At 33.7% G+C, this 21415-nt stretch overlaps 1 protein-coding gene across 1 annotated transcript in view; it reads left to right on the forward strand.

Annotated features, from left to right (window-relative positions):
* The window catches only part of LOC123718815 (facilitated trehalose transporter Tret1-like), a 30786-nt gene extending 15161 nt beyond the window's left edge, over positions 1-15625 (forward strand). The window contains exons 2-14 of the mRNA XM_045675720.1: positions 1485-1593; positions 4434-4538; positions 7051-7253; positions 8929-9084; positions 9670-9753; positions 10002-10089; positions 10165-10295; positions 11221-11430; positions 11680-11730; positions 12136-12234; positions 12652-12797; positions 14206-14326; positions 14880-15625. Of these exons, the coding sequence (XP_045531676.1) occupies positions 1485-1593; positions 4434-4538; positions 7051-7253; positions 8929-9084; positions 9670-9753; positions 10002-10089; positions 10165-10295; positions 11221-11430; positions 11680-11730; positions 12136-12234; positions 12652-12797; positions 14206-14326; positions 14880-14960 (1584 nt within the window). The 3' untranslated portion in view covers positions 14961-15625. The remainder of the gene's footprint in view (positions 1-1484; positions 1594-4433; positions 4539-7050; positions 7254-8928; positions 9085-9669; positions 9754-10001; positions 10090-10164; positions 10296-11220; positions 11431-11679; positions 11731-12135; positions 12235-12651; positions 12798-14205; positions 14327-14879) is intronic.
* Positions 15626-21415: the final 5790 nt, after the last annotated feature.

The following is a 21415-nucleotide window of genomic DNA, read 5'->3' on the forward strand; positions in this document are numbered from 1 at the left end:
CAAGACGATGTGTGGGGACAGATATTCATTAGAAAAGACAAATGATTACGAAACAGTTGTAAACCGTTCTAGACCCACTGGTTTTTTGAAAGTTAACGGGATAAAGTTAAAGGGATAAAACAGATATGATTTTAACTCCATATATTGGTCGTTAACATGATTCACTTTTATGAATATCTTTTTCTGCTTTTTTGGGCTATTCTTGTACAATAAACTAAATTCTTCCTTAAGTATTTACAGTCAAAATAAAAAATAGCTGTTTCTAACATTCTTAATAGTCTCGATTACGATGCTTCAGTTTTTTATTGTGATTTGATATCAGCATTCAGTAGACATAGACTTGAGGTTGACTTTAAATTATTAATTCGCACACTCTCACACATATTTGCACACCTACAACCACTCAAGCTTTACTTTTATTTTGTTTGTAGGTTACTGTTTTGATCTTGACAGATGACAATTGATAAATAGCTTTGACGATGTGTCTGTCAATAAGCTGTAATGTCGTTTCTATTTCAGTTACGTTTTTGTTAAAATATTAACAAACTAAACACGTGTTTCAGCATTTGTCAATTCTTATTTAACTTCTAAAATTAGGATTTTAACAAATAACATATGTAATGAATCAGATACCTACTTAATATTTTCCAAAATATATTTAGAGGCGCGTTCATGCACTCCAAATGATTCCTCAAAAGTAATTGAATGATAGGAATATGACATAAATAAAATGAAAAAAAAAAACCTAAAGTATTATTTAATCTCATTCCAAACCTTGCTGGATTCTCAGCGCGTAAATTTTGACCTTGAGGATCTCTTATTATATTACGCCTACAGCGTTTAACAAGTCCATGACATACTTAATTGTACATTTTATTAAACTATTGATATCTGAATTCAGTGAAGGTGATATGAAGTAATGGTATATATGGACCATGTAGCGCAAGATGTCTTATACAGAATATATTCTCTGTACATTCTGTATTAACTTGGTAGTGTTAGATCATCTATACCTCGAACAAGCAAGGTTGTCCGTTACGCTCATATCATGTGGGGTATTCATCCGAACGAAATATGGGAGTCGTGAAACGGAGAGCAAGTACGCACTCTTTAAAGTATATTATAATCGTAAGCGGCCAGTTTCATTAGAGATTAGCTAACGGAAGAGACCTTCTTTTATTTGAATAACTGTTCTTGAACCAACTCAATTAAGCACAACAACCGTCCTATTTTATGTGTTACAACAATGTTAACAGTTATCAGTTAGCAATAAAACAAATGAGCATCACGTGCCTTATAATATCTTATGTATCTTACATCTGCTAAGATATTTATTTAATTTATTAATTACTTTATGACTTTGGCAGCTTTTTTTCGATCTTATTCGGTTTTGTGACCGCGTAGCGATGATAGGTTTTGGATTATTTGTTTTTCTTTAAAAACACTAAAGATTTGGAGGCCTCAATTATTACTGACTGTTACAGATGGTGGCAAAGGACCAGATTCTGGAGAACCATTACGGATATAGTAAGGACTTCCGTACTGCACTTCCGCAGTTACTTGCTGTCAGTGTCAAGAACTTGCTACTACTAGGTAAGGCTTTATGCGGAAAGAGCATATTTATTATTATGGTTATTATAATGGTGTAAGTTCCCGCCTGGTAGATAGTATCGCAATACAGCGAGGAAATGCTGCCAACATTAACGGCAGGCATTGCCACACGGACCAAACTTTTTAAAATTCTTTTAATTTTCTTTTTATACATTTTTGTTATTACTATATATATAGGTGAGGATATCTTACGAAAATATATTTAGGTTTTGATAAACGATATAATTAATAGTTATTATAATTATATAGAGAATGTTGATAGTTAATTAGCGGATATTATTTATAATAGTTTGATTTCAAAAACCAAAATCACTCCCACTCCGCTGGTTCTACGACCCAAATCATGTCTTGCGTCTTCAAAATACAAAAGCCCTATTGTAAATTACCTCATTTGATCCCTTTTTGTATAACTACTATATACATAAATTTAATAGTTTCAGTAAAAACAACGTTAACATATTGGCCTGCAAGTCCTTGAACCTAGGCGTCGCGTTCACTTCCAGTCTCCTAAGTTCTCTATAGACCTATAGTGTATATACAAATGCGGATTTACTGCGTAAAAGATTATCGTACGTACACGTTTCGGTTGATAAGTCTACCGCCTCTTCGCCTCCGCGCGTATATAAAAATATGATTCGAAATTATTGTCAAATGCCATTTGGAACATACGAAGCTATATTTTTTTTACAAATAAATTCTAGAATATTTCTAACCACTATTAGGAACAGGAAAGGTAATTAATTGAAAATATGCTAGAAACTGGATTTAAGCAAGCCCTTTTACAGCAACACGGGAATGCCTAATTCGGTCCAGCGAGTAAGGGATCGGCCCAGGGGTCTGGTGCCTTACACTGTACCGGTCACCAAAAGCATCTCCAAATTAGCGGGACATCTGCGTGCTATATGTCCAAAGGATCAGGATCCTTTATTAAAACAGTGGAAGACGGGTTGTCCCTTGTAGTTGTCACTGTCATTGTTCAGGGAATTCTGAGAAATCGCACCAAATTTCAAGGGCTTCCTACTTTCGGAAGTCCATATTTCAGTGCCGTATTAAAGACAATAGGGAGCACTAGTGTGTCGACGTATCTCTTTTTTAGTTTTACCAAAACATTGTTTGTGATCATGAACCGTGTGTGGTTTTGGAGGTACACATTAGTTCTTGCACAAAAATTAAACTTTTTATATTAGCGAATACTGTAATCGTGTAACATAATTTTAAACAATAATTATTTCTGCAAATTAAACTGTTCCAAGCGATTAAGCACGCTCACATTCTAATAACTAACAATCAGAATTAATAGATTTTTATGTATCCTTATGGCTTATTTTTACTCATATGTTGAAACAATAATTAATTTAGAAGCTACTAATAGTGTTACTAAAAGTGTTTCACGTCAATATTTTGGCATGTTTACATTGAAGCTGTATTCAAACTCGAATCAGACAAAACTGTCAATAATTGTATGAAGATTATAAAAACAATAATAATTTACTTAAGACAAGAACCGTTGGCTATTGTTGCCTTATTTTCTGAAAATAAATTTACTATTTGATTAAAACATGAAAAATACCGCGTATTTCCAGTCTAGATTGTTTCGAATGTTGACACGATCAAACTCAATACCTGCCTTATTTGGCTCTAGGGTCTAGTATCACCCCTATTTTGCTGAGATCAATTTAGGATGCTATTGGATGTAACACGTAACTTCGTATCTGTATCAGATTGGAACTGCTTGCATAGAAATATTGTATTTCACTAGGGTAATTTAATTATTTGTGCATGACTACTCCGGCTTCCCAATTAAAACCAAACCTAGTGCGCATGTCACGCAGCTTCTCATAAAAATAGAATCACAAGACAGCGGCGGTGGTGCCGAAATATCTTATCACTGCCATTCACCATTATTAATTAGAAGTAGCCTGTCTAGCACAAGGTCACACATAGCTTTTCATGAATATATGTATTTCTTAAATTTATTCAAGTGCAGAGAAAAAAGAGCCTCTGGGATTTTATTAAAGTAATGTATCCCTGACCAAATAAAGAATTACTAACTTTAGATAATCTAGTACGCGGAAATTTCAGCCTGCGTATGTTTTATTCTAGTAAACTCATCACTATTTTTGTATACAAACATAATATTTTCATAAATATATTGCGAGGGAAAGGTAAGTATATTAATTTCCTTGAATTTATCTCTCAGAGATTCCCTACATTTTAAATGATACTTTGCAGGAATAGCCCTCTTCTGCAGGATGAAGATAGTTTCGACATCAGCAGCATGACCCCATAATAATAAGTACTAATAGAATAAAACGTTTTAGTGACAAAATCATTTACAACGACGTACGTAGTTATGCTTAGTGCTGCCTGAATATCTGTATCATATACAATATACAACATTATTCCGTCTATAATTAGGCAAAATTTTGATACTTTAAAGCAGATAATGCTTTAAAGTATCAAAATTTTGCATAAACGCACAAAGCTACAGAGTATATAGGAGCGTTCCTCCCTACCGTTGAGTATCTGAAGGGTGTGTCCCCCTCGGGTAATACAATGCCTACAATACCTAGGTCACAGCTAACCCTAGGTTTTGTTATAATGACTAGGGGCGTGGCTTCACCCCCTCTTACTTGACAATGACTATTCAATAGTTACGCTGATATATAGAGAAAACTCACTGTAATAAATTTAGGAAGCAATATAACAGACACAAAAATATGTTTTACGTTTCGTTAGATGCATACAAGATTCCATTCTGGATGTATTCGTATTTATAATAAATATATGTATAGTAAATTTTATTTAATTTTTTTGTCTAGGTTATGGAATGACTCTGGGTTTCCCCACCATCCTTATTCCAGCCGTGCAGAACCCAGTTGAGGGGGAGGTACTGCGTCTACATAGCTCCGAAGTTTCTTGGATAAGTATGTGTTTATTTTAAATAATTTCTATATGTGATGTATGATGACTATAAAAAATAATGAAATTCTTTTTTAATGTGTTCAGTACCGCGTTATCAGATTGTAGAAATTTTATTGTCTTATTCATTTGTGTATCAATTGTGGGTTTTAAAAAAAGTTCCATGCATGTTATCATGGCAAGTATCTTTTAGAATGTGATGGAAATGGCCTTTGTGTATATTTTTTATATTAGGTCCTTACATATGAAATTGGCGTTTTTATGGGAGGAACAAAGAGTCGAATATTTTTAAATATAATATATTTCATTAATCAAAGTATGAACCATTGTTTTCTATGCACTTTTGCCATCTCATAGGTAGTTCATTGATCCCTTTACTAAAAAAACAGTCGAACGGGAATCAATAAAATCTGTGAAGGCGATTTGGACTGCCCCATCAGGGTTACATTTTTTCCCTTGCAAGAAGTTGCCCAATTTTCGAAAAAAATGGTAATCTGTTGGAGCAAGGTCCGGGGAGTACGGACGATGTCTTAGACATTCCAATTGAAGCTCTTCTAATTTGGCAGCCGTCTGTTGTGCAGTGTGTGGTCTAGCGTTGTCGTGAAGTAGCAGTGTCGTGGAGCGATTGACCAGCTTAGGTTGTTTAGCCGCAAGCTTTTCCATCATGGTTTGCAATTGCTGACAATAGACATCAGCCGTAATAGTCTGGTCAAATTTAAGAAAACTGCAATGAACAGTACCGGCATTAGTCCACCAAACGCTTACGAGTAACTTTTTTGGGGTTAATTTTCGCTTGGGGCAGGATTTGGCTGGCGGCCAGGATCCAACCATTGCGCTGAGCGCTTACGATTATCGTAAAGAATGCATTTTTCATCACAGGTAATGATTCGGTTTAAAATACCTTCATTATTGTGCCGGTTCAGTAATGTAACGCAGCAGTCGACGCGCGTTTGCCGGTTTGCTTCAGTCAATTCGTGAGGTACCCACCTTTCAAGCTTTTTAATCTTCCCAATTTTCTTCAAGTGAATTACAACAGTTTTATCACTAACATCGCAGCCTGCAGCTAACTCCTACGTGGTTTGCGATGTATCCGCTTCCACAATAGCCTTCAATGCTTTATTATCAAATTGGGTCTCAGGCCGTCCAAGGGGCTTGTTCTGCAGGTCGAAATTTCCAGAACGAAAACGTTGGAACCAACTGTTGAGAACTGTGTTTTCTTTTGCAACATGACCGCCATACACATCATTCACCCTTCGAGTCGTTTCCGCAGCACTAGTGCCACGGCGGAACTCATACTCGTAAATAATGCGATACTTTAAGTTTTCCATTTTGTAAAATGAGTGACGCAAACAGAAAAAAAACCAAATGAATGACGGCCATCGAAGCACAAATACATGAGTAAATAGCTGTACAAATTTGAAATTGAAATTCCTAACCTCAAATACAGGAGGTATTTGAGGTACGTACGTAAAGTGGCCAGTACGACAAAACGCCAATTTCATATGTAAGGACCTAATATGTTACGAAGACAAGCGAAACCGTTTGTTGCCTTTTAACGCAGTGACATCGCTATTTACTCGTCATAATTTGCCCTTAGTGCAGTTTCAGCTTTAAAAATTTTTGATCCATTATTAAAAATGTATGATTATCGTGGTTATTTAACTATATTCATAGTGATTTCAATATTTATGTGTATTTGAAATAAAAGGCCGGCAACGTACTTGCGAGCGTTCTGGCAATGTGAGTGTCCAGGAGCGGTATCACTTAACATCAGATGAGCCTACCCATTTGCCTCCTATAACATAAAAAAATACCAGCAGGATGCAAATTTCTTTCCGGTATTCGGCGGGATTTAAAATTTGAGCCGGCCTCCGGTTACCGGATATCCGTTTTATCTCTAGTAATGTTCTAATAACGTTTAGTATTATTTTGTTGTGAAGCTATCTGAAATATTTAGATTTTTTATCTTTGGGAAATGCCCTCAAATTAGGTATCCATTTAATGAATAATAAATTTACATTTTGTTAACACAACAACATATATGTTTAATTAATATCATTATTTTGTAATGAAAAAATACAATTTATTTTACATTCACATAGTTTATGTATCGGTGTAGTATTTCTTAAATATTATCATTTAGAATAGAGACGATAATGGCAGAATTTTGAAATTAAGTAATTGAATTAAGACAATTTGTTTAGGTTATTAACATTGTGGCGCCCGCATTTCTTTATTTAAGTTAATTTTAATTAAGATATTTTAATTATTGTTTCTTGCTAGCTAAATTGTTTGTGGTCCCTTTTATAAACACACTAACATGTGCTAATTTTGTTTTATTTAATATGAAAAAACCCATAACACATTCATACAATTATGAACTTTCTATTATTACTATTAAGGTTTTAATTCATTTGCATGAAATGTTAATTAACACTACCGTATAAAATAGCACCTAAAGCCGATGTACTGAAGTTTAATTTTGTCCAACGTTTTAAACTATTCTATTAATTTCAGGTTCAATAAACTTAATAGTAGTGCCATTGGGGTGCGCTCTCTCGGGCGTAATAACAGCACCCCTCGGAAGACGACGCGCTATGCAGATGGTAAACGTCCCGTTCTTCATAGCTTGGCTGATCTTCTATTTCTCGAAGAACACTACGCATCTGTACATGGCTCTCTTTCTAACTGGCCTGGCAGGAGGACTTCTTGAGGCACCGGTAAGCAGAGCGAAATAATTGTCGCTACTTAGAATAAAATCAAGTTATAGCGTTAAGTATGATTCGAACATGTCAAAATCTAATATATTTTTAAGTTCTACACATTTGCTTCAGAAAAACGGAGCAAAGTACCTACAGGCACCTGTCTGGGACGTTTTTTTTTAATTTTGATAATATTTTACATGGTGGCCTGTTTCTAAGGGCAGTGAAGGGCTTAAACGCTTATTTCTGACAAATTTAATACCGGGATTTCTAGTTATAAAGCAATTACAACATATAACAATAAACATTATTTATTTATTTAATGTATTCTATGGTTTCGTACAGGGTAATAAACTCTCTTATAATAAAGTATAAATTGCGAGCGTGTTCTAGACACAACTTCAATAGTAGGTTCTTGTTAATGTGCCAATTGCCATTTAAATGGTTACTACTTAAATGACAATTTCCGTATTCCTATAAAGGTATTCAAGATTATAAAGGCCCTTCAATTCACAGAAAGACGTTTCCGTGCGACGTACATCTGACCTTAACGTTCTCAACGTTGTCGGAATAACCTCGATATTTCTAAGAAAATTAAGACGAGCTGAATATCTTTATGCGTTTCTATACACTTAAGTAGTAAAACGCGAAACCATAAAGTACATACTTTTGTTTAAACCTGTTTTTAACGAATTATTTTAAAAATCAACAATCATGATAATTTATTTCTTCTGTAATGGTGTATGACGCCGTTTTTTAGTCTTTTGTAAATACAAGTAAGTATACTGTATAAAATCCAAGATTCTAGTACATACGGCATGCGTTTACGACTAAGATTCGTATAATATGCAGCATTGTGTATGCATGTGCAGATTGTTTTTTAGCAATGTTTCAAAGTTTGTATTAATTTCATTGCAGCGGCCTCTGTGGGTTAACCGCGTGTGTTAATTACAAAATACCTTCTCTACTATCCTGATGCTCAGTAACTAAGATAGATAGCGCTTACTGCAACATATCCTTTTATCTGAATATACTAAAATAAAGAATATCCTAAATATTATTACGTGTTTAAGATATTTGTTAGATAAATATAAAAAAAAACTTTATGTGATAGATACTATCTGTCTCCGCTATTACGTTTCTTAAGATATAAGTAGCAACGTTATGTAAATATTAATGGCAGTTCGACTTTTTGTCTTTGTTTGAATTGAAAATTGTCATTGATAATACTAACCAACATAAACATTTATAAAATCATCGAAAGAAAATAATACTTGGCTTAAAGGTTTCGATACCAAGCCATAAAATCTTCAATAAAACCTACATAAACAAAACCACTAGTCAGTTCTGAAAAAGTCCTATAATAGTGAATCTCACTAAAATTTACTCTTATGCCTTCTCATTTACCTTATAAAACAAACCCAAGTAAAAATGTTAACTTTTGGATACGAAGCTGGTATGTATTACTATAATAATATAAGTACTTAATTTTATTCTAGTATCGTAATTTGTATTTTTTTAGTATAGTAATTTAAATTTTTAATAGATTAAGCTACTTTATAGTAGTAACTGACAGTTTAAAATAACTACTTTGCATTAAGAACTGAATGTTTATGTATAAGTTTGTTAAATGTTTATATGTTACTAAAAAAAGCATCCATATGTGAATTTAGATGTAATGTTCTACTTCCAGGTGCTAACATATGTAGCAGAGATTACTCAGCCACACCTGCGTGGAGCCCTTACAGCTACCAGTTCTATGTGCATCATTATAGGTGTCTTTACACAGTTTCTCTTTGGTTTATTTCTCTATTGGCGGCATGTGGCATTAGTAAATATAATATTTACGGTAAGAAATCTGAAATTATTTACTTAAAAAAATATTAAATTACTAAATCTAGTGCTATGATAGCCATGTCCTGGGTGGCTTATTTAGTAATGTAATATAGTAAACATTACATTATTAAGTTACATTCTCATAGGGAAGTTGTTATCTTAATAAGTTATACTAAACTGAGTACAAAATGGAGAAACATAGCCCTATAACTTTGTAATGAAATTAGGTATAGGTGTTGTGTTGGGTAGGTTTCTGATTTGAAATTCTGGGCTAGGATCCTGAAAGATAACCTTAAGTATGCATATGGCTACAACCAATGTATTTCTTATTCTTGTCTCAACAATTAATACTATCTATAGATTATACTATTATACTAGATACTTTAAAAACTTTAAAGAAAACTAATTGTTTCTCTAATATCTTATATAATCTTTTTAAATTGTGTTTCTAATAGTTAAGTGGTAAATTATTGCATGTAATTATACATATTATGTATGTTTAACATATTTGCTAGATTTTCATTCTTTGTAGAATAAGGCTACACCTGTTATAAGATGTATGTATTATAAATAAATAGGTATTAATGGCAAATTTCAGGTCCTTGCTGTGATAGCACTTTGCTTTGTCCCAGAATCTCCACACTGGCTTGTCTCACGAGAAAGATATAATGATGCTAGAAAGGTTTGAATTATGTATATTAATAATAGTATAGCTTTTTAATTAAGAACATAATATTTAAAAACTTAAATTTAATAACTGCAGCTCAAACCCAACCTTTACATTTTCTAGGTAGAACCAAGCTTTTGTGGATTTAAATAACATTAGAAAATCATTCACATTGTACAAATATATATTATATATCTCAAAATAAATACTATATACATTAAAATATTTAAGATTACCATACATTAAACAAATAATAATTTCAGAGTTTACAATGGCTTCGGGGATGGACAACCCCACAGAGAGTGGATGCTGAATTGCGTGATATAGAAGCACTTTATAATAAAAAACAAGGTATTTATAGTTACCATAAAAAGTAATAGGATAAAAAGTATTGTAATTTTATAATTGGGAACCCTTTCATTTCAGAAGCAGAAGGTAAAGTGGAGACAGTATATGAGAGATTATCACACTACACTGAGAGAAGTTTCTTAATTCCTTTCTTTCTTGTCAGTTATGCCTTTTTCGTTGGACACTTTAGTGGAATGACAACTTTACAGGTAAGAAAAAAACTTGCGCATATTATTGTTGCCAGTGTCACATAAGACCTTAGGTGGACCATGACTGTCAAAGAAAGATTAGCCTCCGAGTTCAGAATTAATCGTTTTTTTTACTGAAGTACTTCTTCATTTATTTCTAACAAATTGTATTTACTACTGTGGAAACAGACAGAAAAGGATTATAGTTTTAGAAAAATGAAACAGTGATTTATTTTTATGATTAAAATGGGTTTAAGTAACTTAAACTTTAAAATAAGAAACTTTAAGTAAATTACTTAATTGTGTATTGTAAAATAGATGAATAAAGTTTTATAGTATGCATACTGGTTCCCTCGCTGTTTTGCCTTATCTATACAAGCAAGTGATTGCATACTTACTTACTTAGAATCAAATATTCATCTAGATTTGAACATGCAAATTTAGTGTTGATCCTTTGCTTAAGTCACATCTGCTTTCAAATAGACTTATGAAATCATTACTCACAAAAATTAAAGTAATAAAATAATAGCAATAGCAAATGAATACTTAAAAATCCTTAATTTACCCTTTTTCTATACATTTATATAGTTTATGAATACTATATGTGCTTTATAGTGAGGTGGATGGATGGGTATGTTTAACAATTTAACTGTTGAAATTCACCTTCGCCCCATGTGTGGTGTCGGGAAGGCATCTTAATTCTTTAGTGAAATAAATGTTCTGTTATGTTAAAATGATTTTATGTGTACCTATACATCTAATTATTTAGTACCATTAAACTAAAAAGTTGTTTATATTTATATCATTATATAAGTTGTAATTATTCTTAAAAAATAAAATATATACATTATTCATACAAAAAAAAATATTTCGTAAAGTTATTAATTTTATTATAATTTATAATATTTTCTAGTAAAATCCGACTTTCATCTGAATGTTATTCCAGACATATGCAGTATCAATTTTCCAAATGCTGGAGGCTCCGATAGACAAGTACTATGCCACTTTAATTCTTGGAGTATTGCAAATTGTTGGATCTGGAGGTTGTGTGCTGATGGTCCATTATACAGGGAAAAGACCACTCACATTATTCTCAACAGCTGGAGCCGGCGTCTGCTGTCTACTGGTTGCTGGATATGATGTCTATATACAAAAGGTATTTAGTAAGAAAATGGCTTATTCAAAGTTTAAATTTTATTTCATAGTAAAAATCAATAATTTGCCAAAATACATTTAAAGGCTTAGCGAGATTTTCTAAAATAGTTGAACGAAAGCTTATCTTCTCTATAACTACTTACTATTAATAATTTTGATTTAAAATAGTTTTAAGGTATAGGTTTTGAAATTTATACTGACTCCATGACATTGAACCATATGTTTGACTACATTCTTATTCTTTTTTTAGAGTATATTACCGCCAGCGGACAATTCTACACTAGGAACCATAGTAACCGCGGTAAAGTATAATATTATTAAAAATAGGCACTACTGACTTGGCCTTAGATTCCTAATAGACAATTAAGTGATCGACCTTCAAATCGTATCAAATTGAAATATTGAACTTGAGGCATTCAATTACTCGTTGTGCGTTAACCAAGTCACACATACACGAAGTAGCGTAATGATATGGGGTCTCTCTGCATCTTCTACCGCATTTACCACGTAGAGAGTGTTCAGAGGAGTATTTCGCAACCAATTCGAGTAAGGGTCTTTCCAGAAAAGTACCAATTTTTAAAATTTCGACAACGCGCTTGTAGCTGTCTGGCAATGGACTGAACATAACTGGGGATTTCACTTATCATGCCTCCAGTTTAAAAAAAAAACAAATTTCAACGAAGTCTTATCCTGATATTTGTTTCAGAATAACCCAAATTCGTGGATCCCAACAACACTTTTAATGTTATTGGCTTTGATTACACATACGGGAATTCGGCTGTTGCCTTGGATACTTATTGGAGAGGTAAGTTACCTAATTGTCAGATTCAGAAACGAGACAGCGCTGAGTGTTCTCCCGTACGTCAAAAATGTGTTGTATTTTGACATATGTGACGGTCATGTCAACGGATTAGAATCATACAATGTTTATGTTAGTTAATTGAGGCGACTTAAAAAAGATATTTTTGAAGTGTAAGACATTACATATTAATAATGGAAATAAATTATTTAGAAATAAATAAAAATAATTGTTTTCACATGAAACAAATTAGTCTATATATTTTGTTAAATTGTCGGTCTTTATCACAAACACATGTTTGTGTGATGATGAAACTTACCTATTTGTGGCTAGCATATGTGATAATGTTGCATTTGAATTGAGAAATACAGCTAAGATACAAAAAACTATTAGCTTTATTTTATTAATAAACAATTTATTTAGGTCTTCAGTGCCCAAACTCGGTCAGGAGGAGCCGGGTTGGCAAGTGCTGTTGGGTACATCTTTGGCTTCTTGACAAATAAATTGTACATCAGTATGGTTGACTCTTTGTCCATTTGGGGCACTTACGGATTCTATGGAATAATCAGGTATATATTTAAATAACATATTATAACTTTACTATCATTGCACTATTTCTCAACTGATATTTTGATTCGTCGGTTCAAGCGTTAGTTTTATCAATCATTTTTTTTATTTTAGGCAAGAGTTAACTTCGGTGGCGGTTGTAGTAGAAATGTTCAAATATATGTTAAATGAAACATTTTGTTTGAAGCTGGGTCAACTGGTTTTAATCCTAATCCTTTGCTCGTGTTTATCTGCTCTTCTTGGTGGTGTATTGGTTCGCGGCTTGTTGATGCACGACGGCACTGGGGTGAGCGCATAGCTCTTGGTGTGGCGGAGTGACTAGTCTCAGTCGTTGTCTTGGTTCATCCGTTGTCAGGGGCGTTGGGCAGATTCTGGCTCTCGGTCTAGGACCACCGAAAACAGCTTGATGACCTGCGGATAATGCGTTATCAAAATCAAACTCAAAATGACTTCATTCATATAGGTAAATAAGTACACTTATGAACGTCAGAAAAGAAGTTAAATTAGTTAAATTTACATTTACTACCAGTTCGCAAGTCAAGGGCGTAGAGCGGGTTTCCGCCACTCTTTTTAATCGCTAAGTTTTGAGTCATACAAATTCTCTGACCTGGAGCAAATCAATCCTATGGGGATCATTAAAATATTTGGCTTTGGGCTTTGAAATTCTCTAAGTTCCCTTGGGAATTTGTTGTAAAAAAGAATACGATTTCCATATAAGGAGTGGTTTATCGTCTGGAATTTGTCTTTACCCCGGTGTCTTGTCCGGTGGTGGTACCTGCGCGACACGTTACGAGGCGGTACAGAAGTTTCGATTCTGGAGGCTGGAGATCCACCGTGGGAGGTGCGGCAACTAGGACGCGACCGCCTATTCGAAACTGGCACCTGGCTGGCCGTGCGACGAAATGGTTAATACTCTCTGGGCGTAGGTCACGGCGTCTCTCACGTAGCGCAGCGCGTTCATTGTGTGTCGGAGTGTCGTGTTCTGCACGGTGCATATATAAATGTGTCGACGACGAACCACGCTGGCTAACGTTTGGTTTTCGCTTCTTATTATTTACTTAAATATGTATGTATATGTAACTTCACTAATGTCAAGTCAGTTAGATTACATAACTCGAGTAGGAAAGAAGTTTTTAGCAAAAGCATAAGCAACTTGTTAATAATCACACGAAAAAATAGATTTAGTGCGAACTATAATTCCCGTGGGTCTAAATCCATAATATTTGTGACATAAGGAATTACTTATTTGTTTACAGGCACGAGCTACACTATTACTATTGTAGCTTTGACCTGCGATTATTCACTTCGAACTTCGACTTCCATAGTTGGACAAAATACTAATGTACATTCCCCTTATTCTATAAAAAAGGTTTTAGTTCGCATATATTATATCTTTTACAATTGTTTCAGCCTAACAGGATGTATCGTCTTTTATTTCATCTTACCAGAGACTGAAGGGAAAAAATTGAACGATATAGAAAAACACTTTGCAGGTGTCAAAAGGCTTACAAATACAGTGTACCGTTCATTGGTGAGTAGATTATTCTATTTGTTTGAGAATTTTTAATTGTCACACCTAAAGTCGTGCCTTCAAATTCCGGGAATAAAATATTGTGAGGTTTGTTGGCACATACATAGTCAATTTTCAGCCTCCTCCACCTATAAAGAATCACATAAAATCGATATATAGATTTAAGGCCGGCAACGCACTTGCGAGCCCTCTGACAATGTAAGTGTTTATGGGTAGCGGTATGACTTAACACCAGATGAGCATAGTTAAATAAAAAAAGGTCTTAATGAATTCTAATAGTTGAAGTCTTTTCAAGCATCGGAAGGATAGCGAATCCACGACCTGTCTGGTGCCATTTTATTGCTAAAAGTTGGCTGTTAACAACTTGAGTCGTTAGTTAAAACTTCTTCCCTTGAACTGACCATCATTATAAGTCGTATCGATGACGACGCAATACGTGTCCGAGATATACGACTTTCCGTTTTTTAACAGACTACATAAACTTTCGTGTCGTCGCGATTCGTTGAATATATATACATAGTAATACAGTCTTCTGTTTTTTTTTATGTTTTAGAAAAGGAATGATATCTCGAAGCTTCAAGATCTAAAAGGCGCAACGAATCCATCGTTCGAGGCGGACACAACCTATATTTAGATAATAGTTTCTGACTATTTTGAGAGACTAATTTTTAACCGGCTTAAAAGAGAACCTACTTCGTCGTCAGTTGCTATAGTTTAAATTTAAAAACTTTTTATGTTTGTATTTTCAACCGGTACCTAGGTACTTAGGTACTTCTAGGTGTAATCTAGATTAGGATCCGATGATGAGATCCTGATCGCCTGATGATTGACATACTTATGTGTAAAATGTATAAAAAATATATTTCCTTTTAACAAGTTGCTTGCTTCTTGCTCTGTCTAGAGAAAATAGTATTGATTTTTATTTTCGGACAATTTGATGTAAAGTGCCACGTTTAACTATGTCTATTCAATCAAATTAAGTAAGTACAAATGAGTTATAAAAGTAAAATTCGAGGGTAAGTGACGCTTGCCGCGGCCGGAATTTTGATGGGTAAATGTACTGTAATTTTTTGTCACCAAAAGATGCTCTTATTTGTGTAATTGTGCATTTATATATATTATAAGTTTGGTAAAATGTAATGAACGCAAACTGTGATAATAACACTTTTGTTATCGATAAAATTTATTTATGGAAAAAATCGAAAAACATTACGACTGGTAGTTTGAATATATAAACCGGGCATTTATATAGATTACGGTAAATATATTCTTTGTTTAGTTGACCAATCGTTTTCCATATAATATATAAAATATAGTAATAATAAGCCAATTATCAATTATTTTTATTTATATAACAGAATAAATAAAAATAATAGATAATATATTTTTTGTGACTGGAATAGAAATGTTTTCAATTAAAATGACATTTCGAAAAGCCCGGCTGAGATATAAAAAATATAAAGTTTTCATATTTGATAGTTTTATTCATACACCCTAAATCTTAATACCTGTCAAACTCATTACTTAGAGGCATAATGTTGATTTTTTCTATATCGGAAGGTGACAAAACTGACACCCACATTTTATCGCTGGAGCTTTCATTAAAGAAACTATTTCTAAATGCGACGGAAAAGACGTATAATTTAAAAAGCTTAACGATATTTACCTTTAATAAAAACAAATAATGGTAATTGCAACTGCTGTTCTGCCAGTTTAAAGTCAATAAATAATTGTCACACTCGAAGCCTAACGAGGTAATAGGAGCAAATATACAAACGACGGTAAACAATTACTTATAAACAAGTTGCCGTTAAAAGCGAGGGTTCGGAACGAATTAAACCGTACGTCGATATAGTGCTGTATTAATAAAACATTTTGTAAGTGGAATACCTACTAAGTGAAATGACCAGTCGTTCTCAGAATAGTAACGCCATGAAAGTCAACCGTGGCAAGTCTTTCAGTGACTACTTATCCGGCACTTTTTGTAGTTCGACTTTACTGGTTTATCTGACGTTGGAGATAATTCTTTCGGCTCTCGTGCTTTTTTACCGTATTATAGTGTTTGCCAAGAGCGTCGTGTAAATCAAGTAAAAACTTTTATAAAACAATAAAATTATTTTACTACGACTACGACTACGATTATTGGAGTTTGTACTGTTTTATATACACGATATCTCTCAGTAGGAATATTTTGAATTGTAGGTTTGAAACAAACTGTGTGAACCCGCTAATCGATTAATGTGTGACAGTACGCCGAGCTTGTTAAATTAAATTTAAAAAAAAGGTCCAAACCAAGAATAATAACTAGACCAAGTGTATAATGTCAAAATTAATATGGAATAAAAGTGGAGTAAATACATAAAATAAAAATGAAGAAATTCGTGACGATTAATTTTTTTGGAGGTAGTTACAAAAAACGCATCATTCAGCGAACATACACCACACAACAAAACCTTTTCGCGCCAGTCCTTTAAAGTGCGCGCTAGACGTGTTGCAAAATCTTTCATCATGCATTGTGTGATAATTTCTGGCGGATTTAAAAAAGATAAGTTATTTGTTTTCAAAGCGGCTGCGCATTGTTACATTGCGAATAACTGGCCCTTATTTGTAATCGTTAATGAAGAAAAAAGACTGTTCAACGTTTATATGGATGGGGACATCTGCGACTTTTCGTACTGCACTAAGTGTAATTACTTCTTTTCGCCACGCCGTAAGTAATACACAATCATTTTTAGGTATCTTAAGAGTTCGTTGTTACAAAGGCGAGTGGCCGAATATTACTAAGGCGGTAGAACGTCATATCAAAGTCGTTACTGAAAATTACAAATATAAAAAAGTACTTTGAAGCAATTTCAAACCTAAAGTTTTGGGGTCATTACTAGTTTCCAGACTAGGTACTACCAAAAAAAGAGAACTGAAACAGATAATACTGAAAAATAAAAGTAATAATGTATCAATAGTGTTGATTTGAATCTTTGCGTAGTGTCAGTATAATACAAATAATGTACAATTCCTTTAAAGACAAATTTCCACATCATTATGTGTGCAGAATATGCGAACTTCCGATTGTACCACCATAACATTTGAGTACCATATTCTTGGAATTAATTATTATTATAAAATAATAATAATACCTTACCTACATAGTAGATATGAAACTTTTGTTTCCTACATACGTAGGAGAATTTGATTTAAAAGTAGAATTTGAACCAGAGACAATGATTTGAAAAAATGTTCTTTAAAGCACTTTGTTATGCGGATAGAGCTTAATACGATTTTAGTTATATCATTATTTTCATACATTGGCAGATTAATATAAAGTATCTTTATGCCAGCACCACACTGCAGTTCGTAATACAATAAAAAATACTTCAGTGGCGCCATCTCACTATAGCCATAGTTTTCCATATAGGTATTTATTTTGACAACCCTACTGCTGGTCTATTTAACAATGACAAAATCACTGTTTATATCGTCTTGTACAGACATGTCTTAATACACTTATCTCCATGTCTACATTCGCTATTTTCCAATAGACTAAACTTAGTTCGGAGCATAACACTGTCTATAATTTATTGAAAAGCTGAAAGATAAAATTTACTAATCTCAAAAATAATCGTTAACAACATTAATAAGCTCGAAGCATCATTTAGTGTGTGTATGATTGCGATGTAATGTCCGGGACGAAAGTTATTCTTATTTAACTATAGCTAAAGTAACTTTCCAATAGACGATTCGAAAGCCCCAGATGCCGAGATTTTGTTATGTTCTCAGTACTTTGAAACACTACGATAACGCAATTCATTACGTCATCGGGATGTTCGTAGACACAGATTGTTGTACTGGTCGCTTCGCAGGGTTTATCAACCATAAACATGAACAACGTAGTTTCCCTTCCATACAAATGCAGCCTTTTCATATAAGGCAACATGTAGACTTAACTATTTTTACAGGTGTCAAACATATTAATTGTGAGGATTACCTTCGAAATGGAAAAACCTCCTGGGGTCGAATTAACAGTATAGCGAAAAACTATAACTTTGGTGACCTAGGTCCGTTCTTATTTAGAACTAGTTTGCCATTTAAAGTTATAGAGGAAAGGATTCTTGTCACAGAGGAGACGAAGTTCAGGGTTTTTCTAGAAACAACACGCTGCAAAAAAGAATGCTATACGGGAAATAAAAATGTGATAAAAAATGATACATCACAAAGCTACCCTTTACCCTGCGACCCTTCTGTAATAAAACTTAATCAACATAATGAAAAAAATCGTTATATAATAAAAAAGGTGTATCACGAACACAACGGCAATTTTTATCTGTATAGCAAAGATATTATTCAGGAAGAAAAATCAAGCAAAAGAACTGAAGGGCCTCTAAAGAATGGAGGTAAGTTATAAACAATCATACGTAGAGTATACTAATTACTGTAAATTAAATCATTTATTAGAAATGAATTGGTGTAAGTAGTTTGAAAATTCTGTTTTCCTAGCTGTGCTTGTAACTGTTGTCGCCGAATTTCGTCGACTTGCATATATATAACTGCGCTCGTGTTACTTGCCTATTATTTTATAAACAGACGCCAAAAGAAGGTTATCTTATCAGTTTGACCTGTGTGTATGAGCTATTTGAAAACCGGATAATAGGTAGGTACTATGATATATTTAGGCTTTCATGCACGTGTATTAGATGTTTTACCTAGTCCAGCTAAAAGTTCTGTTACAAATAAAAATGCATTTTTTATGAAGTAATGTAATATTTTTTTTTAAATTTATACCCATATATTTATTAAAGTCTCAGCAAAAATAAAAATATATTATATTCAAAATTTTATCTGTTTGGCCAGGAATCTATGGATTGGACTATTTCCAAGGGAAATTTCGCTAAAGATTTTTTAAGAGACTCAATGTCGCCGTGTCGTTTAGACAGGCTACGCCCGTGGCCATGAGGCCATGTCAGTTTAAGAACTGACCACAATTTGAAGTCTAAAGGGTTGAAGTCTGGGCTAGACGAGGGTTAGGCTTGGATAGTTCGAGCCTTGTGACCAGGTGCAGTATCCTGCTGGAAAGCCCACGGTATATTTTTAAAAAGAGTATTGCTGAGAGGTTTCACAACATGATCAAAGACTGTATCTTGATACACTTTGGCTTAAGTTTTTACTCCTTCTTCACAAAAATTTAGTTTTGTGACTTCTTCATTTTGATTATTGTAGTGTTCTTCAATCGTGAAAATTGTTTCATCGAAGAGGAGATTTCTGTGCTTTTCACCTGCGCATCGCAAAAGAAGACTTTTGATCGATCCAATCTCTTTCATTGTAAAGATTCATTTAGAACCGAGCCTCCGGTCTTGTTTTATAATACGCGACAAAGTCCTAGCGGGAATCTTCACTTCTCTCGATACGATTTTTTGCTTCCTAATGGGATATGGACGAATTCTGGTTTTAACAGCATTAAAAGCCTTCGTAGTTCTAATAGCAAGCGGCAGCTCTGATTTTGCTATACGATAGACGAAGTGTCATTGTATCTGTTAATAGTAGGTACGATATACAGATATACGGCTGATAACAAGCTTTGAAGTGACTGGAATATGTCCGACGGCTCCATACCCACTTCCGTGACAAGGCGATCATTGCAATCCTATTTTCTAACTCCCGATTCCATATTGTTATTTGATGATGAATACGAAAAAATATGGGAATTGGCGCAAATTCCAAAATCAAAATTAATAAGTTGAAAAAAAAAGAAAAGTTTTTGTGGTATAACCATAAAACTATTGCCATAACATTTAAAAAAAGGTTTTGTGTAGCAGTATTTATGGCCAGACTAGTTACATGTTTGTGCACTTAAAGTTATATCGCAGCTAACTCGCAAATCAATTAGGTTCATCAGCTTTTGAGATGCACACCCATGCACATTTTCTGTTTACGCAGCTCTCGAAGAACAATATTAACCATTTTTAGCACAGTAACTTAAGTAAATTAATAATTAAATTTCAACCTCTTTTTGACTTTTCACAACCATAAAAATACTTTAACTGTAAGATACGTTACGGAAACAAGTAAGTTATATCTTAGTATTGTTAAAAAATCAGTTTTCTTTCAAGATATATATTAGTAAACATATAACTATTCTAACACACTGTCGTGCAGTACACGCTCCTGACGGGGGCGCTAACCTTTCGATTTAGTGTTGGTCCTTACGCGACGACGCTACAGCGAACTATGGCTCCCTTAGGTAAAAAAAATATTTGGCATACTGTAGTCATATTTAGGCCTGCCTGTGTCTCGATTCTGATCTTACCGCTAGTGTCATCATTGGGTGATCATAGTGTGATCATTGGGATCATTCAAAAATTTAATGTAAAGTAAGTGCGATACCTTAATTTGCTATTATGATTGGGTACCATAAATATGGCGTAATGTAACTAAATCAACCCATCGATGATAAAGTTTTAAACATTATAAAGATAAACAAGTAAAATAAATTTCTGAAATCTCATGTTATTTATTAACTATATATTATTATTACAAACCTACCTGGTAAGCATAAATGCTTCAAACTTCATTTTCACACTTTTTGTCAATTTGTGTCATAAAATTTAGTAGTTTATGACCTCTTTTCTCTCTCTTCTTGCTCTTTACTTTAATTTTTACCAAAGACAAAATAATATAGATCCGATACCGATCGCTTAAAACTTACGCACGGCCATTTAGCGGTATAGTTTTAAAATATTCGCTCAATTTCAACTATCCTAAGTTCTAATTTAGGAAAAAAGAATTCTGAAACTCATCATAATTGCTGTTTTTTTCTGCGTGGCATTCAATCCATCTCTACCATAGACAAACATTAAATGTATGCTTAAGTTGCTATCGAAGCTGAAGCCAATTTCTAAACGATTCAATTCTTTTCTACTTTATAAATGACTGAATACTTATTCATTCACGCAAAGGAGTTATCGGACATAGACCTGCCAGCATAGATAGCATAAATCGGCGACCATAGAGGTCGCCTATGGTCAAACAAATCACGACAATTTATTTTGACAGATAAGTGAAGTAAAACAAGCACTGCATGCGTGCAGCGTGACTCTT

The sequence above is a fragment of the Pieris brassicae genome, chromosome Z (assembly GCF_905147105.1).
Source record: "Pieris brassicae chromosome Z, ilPieBrab1.1, whole genome shotgun sequence".
Classification (NCBI taxonomy): Eukaryota; Metazoa; Arthropoda; class Insecta; order Lepidoptera; family Pieridae; genus Pieris; species Pieris brassicae.